The sequence below is a fragment of the Acipenser ruthenus genome, chromosome 7 (genome assembly GCF_902713425.1).
Source record: "Acipenser ruthenus chromosome 7, fAciRut3.2 maternal haplotype, whole genome shotgun sequence".
NCBI lineage: Eukaryota > Metazoa > Chordata > Actinopteri > Acipenseriformes > Acipenseridae > Acipenser > Acipenser ruthenus.
This window is the reverse complement of record NC_081195.1, coordinates 29,326,765-29,338,015: the sequence shown is the minus strand read 5'-3', so window position 1 is coordinate 29,338,015 and position 11,251 is coordinate 29,326,765. Positions and strand designations below refer to the sequence as shown.

Sequence of the window (11,251 nt, the reverse complement as noted above, 5' to 3'; positions counted from 1 at the left end):
TCTTGCTCTTAATTGTGATTCTTGAAATGTATGTTTTGTTTACGATTGTAAGTTGCCCTGGATAAGGGTGTCTGCTAAGAAATAATAATAATAATAATAATAATAATAATAATAATAATAATATTATTATTATTATTATTATTATTATTATTATTATTATTATTATTATTATTATTATTATTATTATTAACAACAACCCCTATTCATAAGAATGGGGACAAATTCGACCCCAACAACTACCGTGGCATCTGTGTGAGCAGAAATCTGGGGAAGGTATTCTGCAGTATCATTAAAACCCCAGGTACTAGCCTTCCTTACAGAACACAGTGTCCTGAGTAAGAGTCATAATGGCTTTTTTGCCAAACCACAACGCACCTCCGACCACATTTACACCCCACACTCCAATCAACAAAAATGTACAAAACTAAAAAAAGGAACAATTTTGCTTGTTGATTTCTTAAAAAGCCTTTTACTCACTCTGGCACAAAGGACACATTTATTACCTCCTTCTAAGCGGTGTAGGGGGTAAAGTCTATAATGGAATAAAAATCAATCTCCACAGAGAAAAAATGTGGATTGAAAATTGAAAACAAAGAAAAACAAAGTCCTTCACTTAAGGGGCATGGGGTGAGCCTCACGCTCCACGATCCTGTTCTACGCAGATGCCCTGGAACTAGATGACTTTGCTCTGCTATCGCCCACAGAGCAGGGGCTGTCACTGCTGGAGCAGTACTGTCAGAAATGGGCACTGAAGGTCAATCTAGACAAGACCAGAGTTATGGTATTCTCTCTCGAAATTCAAATTAAAATGTTCTTTATTGGCATGACTGTATTACAAGAACAGTATTGCCAAGTAAATGTATAATACAACAAATAAACATTACTAAACATTAAACATCTATGAGCAGAACACAATTAATAAATACAAATTAATTCTATAGGGTGATGCAAACCTTTTAACCAGAGCTGTAGATGGTAAGGTGGTAAGCAGAATAAACTCATATTATGTATTCTCAACCCAAACTCAATTCCTAAGTGTCTACTTAAGGTTGTGTACTTACTTGTTCAAACCTTATTTTTGTGTATCTAATAAAATGCAATCATTGTATTTTTGAAGGGCTTTAAGTAGAGAATCTGCTGCAGTGATTATAGGTAATTGCAGGACATACACACGAAACGGCATTCATTAGTTCTGTGATTTGCCTTTTAGCATTGTGCTGTGAATTCATTTGCAGCAGCAATTTCTGCATGACATGTTTTGCCTGTTATATCATGCGCTACTTGAATCTATAAGTGGTCTCGGGGTGCAAAGGACTTAAATATGGGTCAAAGGTCAAGTATAATCGATGCCATTTTGAAGTCACTGTTGTGGTATTATGCCTTTTTTTTCGATTGGCTCAGGATGCAAATACAGCCTGCATCTGTGTATTTCATATAATATATATATATATATATATATATATATATATATATATATATATATATACAGTGCCTTGCAAAAGCAAGATATTTCAGTTTTTTATTTTTCTTAAAAACATTTTCCAACATAAAACCAATGTTACCTTACAATAATTGATTTTGAGTTTCAGTGTTTTAAAATATCAAACAGAACAAAATTTCTATGTACTATTTGTAATTCAGTAATATGAGAGAATTGGTCAGGGGTCTGAATAGTTTTGCAAGGCACTGTGTATGTGTGTATATATATATATAGATTATATATATATATATATATTACTGTTTGTCAAATTAAATTTTAAATGAATGTAAATTCATCTTTGTTCAATAAAATATTCATATGCATAGGCTTCGTGTGGAATGTTATTTTTTATGATGACGTTTTAGGGGGGTGGGGGTCGGGATGGGGAGTTTATTATTAGTTAAATTATAAAAAATTGAGATTATAAAAAGAGATGTTTCTCAGGAATAATTTGTAATAATTATTTTCAAACCTTTGTCAAAGAAGTCTTGAATTCAATATTATTTCATTGTGATACATCAACAAAATAAAAGTGAAAGTATAAATATCAAATTGCTATGCATACTATTGAATATATACATACTGTATTATTGGTGTTTGTGCCACACCCTGCCGTGGGGTCCGTGGTGGCTCTAGCAGCGGAATGACGTGAAGAAGGTGGTTTCTGTATGCAGAGCTCAGAGTTCACATCTATGAAATCTAAGGTGCATGTGTGTAATAGGCTATGATATATATATATATATATATATATATATATATATATATATATATATATATATCTATGGATGTATATGTAGAAATCCTTGCATTCAAGTTTGTTTTACTGAAATGTAATAAACATATGTTATGTTTCTCCGTACAGTATGCACTTTAAAAACACTTACAATTTGAACTAGGCTTTAATTGACTTCAGTTACACAAGTTCATTGTATGCTTAAAATTAATCTATAATAATCTAGCCATCTGAGAGACATCGATGAAACACTGAACTAACTGGGTTCAGTATCTCACTGAGGCTTCAAATCATTCACAGGAGCTCATTGAGGCTTCGGATCATTCACATGATTCAGTGATTCACGAAGGCTTCAGGTGATTCAAATGGTCATCTACTGCTTCACATGAAACAAACAAGTGTTTTAATAGTTCGATACAAAACATTCTGATATATTTCAGCATTATATGCTTAGAAGTGTTAAAAATGACAACAGGACTCTAAAACCTAATGTTACAATACCACCTACTTTATGTAACCCTGGAAATGTTTAAATCCTGATTCTTTCAATCAAAACTCTTTTTACAATGTAGGTAGATGTGTTATTTTGCTCAGTTAAAACACACACACACGGTTAACCCTTTGTTAAATTATCTGTAGCATGTCTGAAGGAAGTAGAAGACATTCAAGAGTTTGGGAATGTTTCACCTTGTTTGCCATTAACAAGGTAACATGTCTTTGTATGCGGCTCTTCTGTCCTACACCAAGAACACCTCAGGGATGGTGCTACACTCGCGAGCAAAGCATACTGAACAGTATAATGTGCTTCAAGACAGTGGTAGTGCTACACCTTCAGCACATCGTGTACCAGGTATGTTCCATTCAAATTCAAGTAATCACTACTTTTCACTGGGGTGCTTTTGGATAAAATGGGCATTGATACACTAAGGAATACAAGACAGTAGTACAGCACAGTACAAATAATAAGAGAGCAGTTAAGGGGCTTACATCAGTAAAAACACTGGTGCCAAAAAAGAGATGTGAATGGGGTTAAAACTGTAGAAATAAATGGATGAATCAAAGTTTATTATTATTATGTAATGTTTTTTTTGCCTCTTCAGGAACGGCCATGAGAAAAAAAAACAAAAAAACTGTATGATACGCGGGTTGATATGATTACCAGGGACTGACAGCCTTTAGTGGTTGAAGATGAAGGCTTCAGAAACTGTGTGCAGGTTAGTGATCCTCAGTATACATTACCAAGCAGGAAGACTCTCAAGAACATGGTTACTTGTCAGTATACCATTCATAAACAAACAGTAATGGAGGAGGTGCAGAGAGCTGACCATGTTTGCCTAACAACAGATTAAATCTAAGTGTGGACAGAAGAGATCAATTTTTCCAAGGAGTTTTTGTTTCTTTTTATATATAACTTGGCTATATACACACATATACATTTAGAATGTAAATTTCATAATGTTTTTTTTTTCAAATGAGCAACAAATGAAACGTTTAGTAAAGTTCCAGTATTTTTTTTAATCAAGATGCTGCGTCTTGTTTTTACTTTTTAACAAACATTTTAGTTGTATTTTTCAACCCAATGATCATAGCAGCGTATACAAATGGAGCTAATATATTATTTAACGTTGGATTTCAAATGCCGATTTTTTTTTTAAATACTTTACTATCATAAATTATTAGCTAAATTAAACTTTTAGTTTTGTATTACAGAAAATGTAATTACTTTTCTTAGGCTACAAGCACAATTCATCACCGGGGATTCGAACCCGTGGTTTAGCTAAACTTCCCTAAACGATTTCCCATTCATTCTCTATGGTAGTGCTAAACTACTACGGATGTAATACTGCTGCCGCCGCTACGTGGTTTTGGCGCTGTTGTGCAGGTCTGTTCCTAAACCAGAGCTCCCGCCTCAGCTCTGCAGAGTGAGTACAGTGAGTGAGATATGAACAGCATAACCTGCTCGCGTAGCTCGGAGTGAAATACGTTAAAATGCGGTTATTTTTGTTTGTTGTTGTTGTTGTTGTTGTTGTACGAGTAAGTAAACGTAAAAGGAGCTATTCTAACTATATTTATATAGAGAATAGAAAAATATATATAAAGATATAAATATCCTTAATTTCTGTACACTGCAGTTTAACCTCCTCCAACATAAAACATATTCTATATACAGTTAATATGTATTGATAATTGATTGTATATTATTAAACATCATTCTGCCATAAACATCACAACTTTCTCGCGTAGCTCGGAGTGACAGGAAGAATGCGGTTATTGTTGTTGTTAATTATTATAAGAGTGAGTCAATGTCAAAAAGGAGCTATTCTAACTCTATATTATATAAATAATATTGTCTCCAAATACCGTTAATGTGACTTGAATGCGGTTATAACTGATTTTATATTATTATTATTATTTGTTTGCTTAGCAGATGCCTTATCCAGGTTGATTTAAATTTACAATTGTAACTGCAATACTTTACAGTAAGTTATGTGCAAGTATAACCATGTAAATATATGGACACTTATCACTCTTCCTTAAATGCGCTTTACTTGCTCTTATCTGTCCCCTATTTTACTGCATTTAATCCTGTACTTTACAGAGTACTGTAAGTAATCTGCCACTAGTGTTATTCAATCTGTATTGTTTTGTATTTAATTATATCCTGATGTAACGATCACGGACACTTATCTGCTCCATTATTGAATCGTATTTTGTCATATACTTATACTTGCTAGAACCAAAGTCATTGTATTTTATCTTGCTCTTAATTGTATTATTACTTGTACTGTGATTCATGAAATGTAGATTATTTGACCTTGACTTGTATTGCGTTGTCCATTGTTATCGTTCTATAAAATACTGAAACCTTTTTAATCACCTGAAATGTAAATCTCTTCTGTCAAGTTGTTTAAAGCCTTCAGGACCTCCTTCAGTTAAACAGGTTCTGTTTGCAATGCATTTAGGAACATAAGAAAGTTTACAAACGGGAGGAGGCCATTCTGCCGATCACAGCTCTGGCCAAAAGTTTTGCATCACCCTCTATATAGATTGAACTAATTGTGCTTCATAAAGTCACACCGCTTTGTAGTTTTCCATATACTTCACGACAAAACTGACAAATGTGACATTTCGAAATCTAACATGAAATACTACTGTACTACTATTATGGCTTCCAGTAGGCTTTTGCGATATCATTTTGTAGTTTTTCTTTGATTTACATGATGTTAAATAAAATATCTAAATTATGTTGGTATAGTTTTAGTTTTTCAGTGTCTCAATCCTAAAATTCTAGGTGATGCTAAACTTTTGGCCACAGCTGTAAGCTCCTCTGCTTCCTAGTATCTGATTGATCTCTTAACTTTGGGGATTGATCTCCAAACTTGAAGGATCCCAGTGATTCTGCCTCAACAGCATGACTAGGTGACCCTGAGTAGCCCGTTCCACCCCCCTCACCGCTCTCTGTGTGTGAAGATTTATTTGCAGGTTTGCTTTTGTTGAGTCTTCCAACGCCTCTTTCTGCTCTGATGCGAGTCGATCTGTCCCGATCGCAGTTCTGAACCGCGTCTCTTCTGCCCCCCCACCCCCCCCTGCAGGCCACCAGGAGAACAATAACTTCTCCTCTGTGAACATCAACATTGGCCCAGGGGTCTGCGAGTGGTTTGCTGTTCACGAGAGCTTCTGGGAAGTGATCAGCGATTTCTGTGAGAGGTGAGTACGGGCTGAACCATGTCCTTGGTCTGCTTTAGCCAAGAGGAAAAAGAAAGTTTGAGGTAAAACCGGCAGGGAGTTCAAGCTGAAGACTGTCAAGTGGTTCGCTAGTGTGAGTGATTCACTCGATAACTCAATTAGTCAGATTTTAATACGAATGCTTTTATTAAACTTCAATGCCAGCATATGATATGAAAAGGGATGAATGCACAGAATTATCGATTTTTGTGTGTCAGTCTTCCCTTTTTGCTCTGGTCTAACAAAATAGCTTTTACTACTAGTTTTGATTAGGTAACAAGCTCAGGTGTGTCTTAATAAACTCATAGTGAAACCAGGAATGGATCAAACTGCTCTGCAATGAGAGTCTTATTTCCATCCCTTTGATAACCAGCATTATTATTGCAGGGATGGAAATAAGACTCCTGTTGCACAGCAGTTTCACACATTCAGGTTTTACTACCAGCTTGATCAGCCCCAGTGTGTCTAGGCGACAAGCTCAGGTGTGTCTTATTAAAATTCGTAGCAATAACAAGGACTGGATCAAACTGCTCTGCAATGGGAGTCTTATTTCCACCCCTGGAGTCCAGTGGTTATTTCCCCTTTCCGTTGGGGCTCGTGGTTTGGTTTGTCAACCGCAATCACGAATATTCAAGGTATATCCTCTGTTCAGGTACCAGACCATCGTAGCGACGGGAACGTTGTGGTGCACATGTTTAAAGCTAACTTGCATGTATTTTTTTTTCCTCAGTCACGGAGTGGACTACCTGACGGGGTTCTGGTGGACGGTGCTGGAGGGTCTGTACAGGGCAAACATCCCAGTGTACCGGTTCATCCAGCGAACGGGGGACCTGGTGTGGATCAGCGCCGGCACGGTGCACTGGGTGCAGGCTGTGGGCTGGTGCAACAACATCGCCTGGAACATGGGGCCCCTCACCCGTGAGTGCAAAAAATAAATCACACAAATCAATCATTTTATGATTTGCAGACTGCATTACCAGTGCCTGGCCAGCAGGTGTCACACAGGAGCTGTGCTCAGATTGTGTTTAGTCAGACTGTATCTCACTGCACCAGGGATGGAAGTAAGACTCCTATTGCATGGCGGTTTCACCCATTCCAGATTTTACTACCAACTTGATTAGCCCCTGTGTGTATAGGTAACAAGCTCAGGTGTGAATTATTATTAAACTCCCAGTGAAACCAGGACTAGATCAGACTGTGAGCAGGCACTTCTGAACTTTAATAAACCAGCTTCCTGGACACCTACATTTTAATAGGTGTGCATAAACCATCCAGAGGTACAGGGGCTGCACACATGACCAACACCAGCGACCCTCACCTGATTGTCAGTACCTGATTTCTGTGGCGAGCCCCTTCTGAACAGTGGAGTAATCAGTGTGCCCAGCACTGTTGAAATCCCCACACTAGATTGAGTTTGCACAGATGCTTTTGTAGGCTTTACAATGCTTTCCTATGCTCTACCAGACCTCTCTGTGCTTTACAATGCTCCCCTATGCTTTACCAGACCTCTCTGTGCTTTACAATACTTCCCTATGCTTTACCAGACCTCTCTGTGCTTTACAATACTTCCCTATGCTTCACCATACCTCCCTGTGCTTTACAATGCTTCCCTATGCTTTACCATACCTCTCTGTGCTTTACAATGCTTCCCTATGCTTTACCATACCTCCCTGTGCTTTACAATGCTCCCCTATGCTTTACCATACCCCTCTGTGCTTTACAATGTTTCCCTATGCTTTACCATAATAGATAGGGGTCCGTGCAGAACTGCAGGAGCACCATGGAGAACTTGTCCCGCTTTCTCTGGAGCTGGATCAACAAACACAGAGATGAAGATCAAGCTCAGCATTTCAGCTGTAGGTGTCACCCCCACTGCAGCCACTAGGGGGCAACGTGAGCTTAAAAACAAAAGTTTTGCATTATCAACCTATAGAATTAACACATTTTGCTTCATAAAGCTGAATGAAACCTGCTGAATAATGTTACGTTAACATATTGAATTACACACCGCTTTGTAGTTTCCCCCGATATACTTAACGAAAAACTGACAAAAATTGAGACAGAGACTGGCTCAGTGACCACAACCTGGCCATCGAAAAAGGCAGTCACAGGCAAACCTGGCTGGCCAGGGAGAACAGGCTTTGTGATCACTGTGAGACAGGAGAGGTCAAGACAGAGATTTACTTCCTAACACACTGTGAAAAATATAAAAACATAAGGGCCATTTTCTCCCCCAAATTCGGCGATACCCAGAAGCTGTCAATCTTGCTGGTGGAAGACAAACACACAGCCAAATACTGGCTGGTCAATATGTGGCGACCTGTCATAGCCTGAGGGACAAACCGTGGACATGTCACACTAGACAGGGAAAAGAAAGAAGGATGGAGGGAGAGATTCTGTTTAATATACAGGGAGTGAGGGAGGGGGGGAAAGGGGGGTACTGTTTAATATAGAGAGAGAGAGGGGTGAGGGGTGAGGGGTGAGGGGTGAGGGGTGAGGGGTGAGGGGTGAGTTATTCAATATATAGGAAGGAGGAGATACTGTTTAGTATTAAAATATATGTTTTCTCTGTTTATATTTTAGATGTTCATGGCATGTATGTGCTTCGGCAACACAATTATTTTTATTGTCATGCCAATAAAGCCAATTTGAATTTGAATTTGAAAGCGAGAGGAGGGGAGAAAGTTCTGAACGTCCGTGAACCAGCAAAAACAATGAGCTCTTACAAAAATCTAAATATTTTGTTGTTTTTGAATGAAATGGATCACAAGATAATAGAAATCTAGTCAAAGTAACACATATTAGACAGAAGAAGCTTTCAAAACAATTAAAAAATAAATAAATAAATAAATAAATAAATAAATAAATAAAATCAGATCCCTCAAGACAGAAGCTATCACCAAGGAAAGAAAGGAGAGGACTACAGAATTAAATAATCAAAGAATTAAATATCGATTTAACAGAGGTTTTATATGAGAAGAAAAAAGATAGAACAGGAAAGAACAAAGGAAAGAAAGAAAAGTAAGACAAAGATAGATCGGGAACAAAAACGAAACAAAAACAGTTATAGCAGCTAAGAAGGTAAGCCTATGTGCTACAATACTTGACATTATAATATATATATATAAATATTATATACAGGAATATAAATAAATAAATAGAATATTCCAGTATGAATGTACAATATTTCAAACAGCCATATGTAACATTTTCATTTGAACGGTTACCATGGCAACTGCAAACTCTCTATCAGTTTCTTCAGCTCATCCCCTCCCCCCTCGAAAAATTACTTTGAGAATCTATACCATCCAGCTGAGGACACACTAAATTCTGATCGGGCCACTATCACCCAAAAATTAAATGATTTAGAAAAAAATTATTAAAAACATCCAGGATGGCAGGAGCCGACAGCCCAAATTCATAAACTAAAGTCCAGTAGTCACAGCAGCCCTAAGCTGCAGGAGGCCATGCTAAAAATATTTAACTTAATTCTAAGAGCTGGGTGTTTCCCTGGTATCTGGAATCAAGGACTCAATAATGTTATTTAATCTGTAGTATTTTGCATTTAATTGTATCCCGATGTAACACTGTTATCTGCTCTGATATTGATTTGTATTTTGTAATATACTTGTACTTACTAGAACTGAATTCATTGTATTTTATCTTGCTCTTAATTGTGATTCTTGAAATGTATGTTTTGTTTACGATTGTAAGTTGCCCTGGATAAGGGTGTCTGCTAAGAAATAATAATAATAATAATAATAATAATAATAATAATATTATTATTATTATTATTATTATTATTATTATTATTATTATTATTAACAACAACCCCTATTCATAAGAATGGGGACAAATTCGACCCCAACAACTACCGTGGCATCTGTGTGAGCAGAAATCTGGGGAAGGTATTCTGCAGTATCATTAAAACCCCAGGTACTAGCCTTCCTTACAGAACACAGTGTCCTGAGTAAGAGTCAGAATGGCTTTTTTGCCAAACCACAACGCACCTCCGACCACATTTACACCCCACACTCCAATCAACAAAAATGTACAAAACTAAAAAAAGGAACAATTTTGCTTGTTAAAAAGCCTTTTACTCACTCTGGCACAAAGGACACATTTATTACCTCCTTCTAAGCGGTGTAGGGGGTAAAGTCTATAATGGAATAAAAATCAATCTCCACAGAGAAAAAATGTGGATTGAAAATTGAAAACAAAGAAAAACAAAGTCCTTCACTTAAGGGGCATGGGGTGAGCCTCACGCTCCACGATCCTGTTCTACGCAGATGCCCTGGAACTAGATGACTTTGCTCTGCTATCGCCCACAGAGCAGGGGCTGTCACTGCTGGAGCAGTACTGTCAGAAATGGGCACTGAAGGTCAATCTAGACAAGACCAGAGTTATGGTATTCTCTCTCGAAATTCAAATTAAAATGTTCTTTATTGGCATGACTGTATTACAAGAACAGTATTGCCAAGTAAATGTATAATACAACAAATAAACATTACTAAACATTAAACATCTATGAGCAGAACACAATTAATAAATACAAATTAATTCTATAGGGTGATGCAAACCTTTTAACCAGAGCTGTAGATTCAGTGGTAAGCAGAATAAACTCATATTATGTATTCTCAACCCAAACTCAATTCCTAAGTGTCTACTTAAGGTTGTGTACTTACTTGTTCAAACCTTATTTTTGTGTATCTAATAAAATGCAATCATTGTATTTTTGAAGGGCTTTAAGTAGAGAATCTGCTGCAGTGATTATAGGTAATTGCAGGACATACACACGAAACGGCATTCATTAGTTCTGTGATTTGCCTTTTAGCATTGTGCTGTGAATTCATTTGCAGCAGCAATTTCTGCATGACATGTTTTGCCTGTTATATCATGCGCTACTTGAATCTATAAGTGGTCTCGGGGTGCAAAGGACTTAAATATGGGTCAAAGGTCAAGTATAATCGATGCCATTTTGAAGTCACTGTTGTGGTATTAAGCCTTTTTTTTCGAATGGCTCAGGATGCAAATACAGCCTGCATCTGTGTATTTCATATAATATATATATATATATATATATATATATATATATATATATATATATATATATATATATATATATACACACAGTGCCTTGCAAAAGCAAGATATTTCAGTTTTTTATTTTTCTTAAAAACATTTTCCAACATAAAACCAATGTTACCTTACAATAATTGATTTTGAGTTTCAGTGTTTTAAAATATCAAACAGAACGAAATTTCAATGTACTATTTGTAATTCAGTAATATGAGAGAATTGGTCAGGGGTCT

The 11,251-nt window shown here is 36.7% G+C and overlaps 1 protein-coding gene across 1 annotated transcript; it reads left to right on the top strand.

Annotated features, from left to right (window-relative positions):
* Positions 1-622: 622 nt before the first annotated feature.
* Positions 623-8,378, top strand: LOC117414540 (uncharacterized). Its single transcript, XM_059027834.1, has 4 exons — positions 623-627; positions 5,697-5,921; positions 6,670-6,857; positions 7,689-8,378. The coding sequence occupies exons 1-4, from the start codon at positions 623-625 to the stop codon at positions 7,913-7,915; spliced, it is 645 nt and encodes a 214-aa protein (XP_058883817.1). The 3' UTR covers positions 7,916-8,378.
* The last annotated feature ends 2,873 nt before the right edge of the window (positions 8,379-11,251 follow it).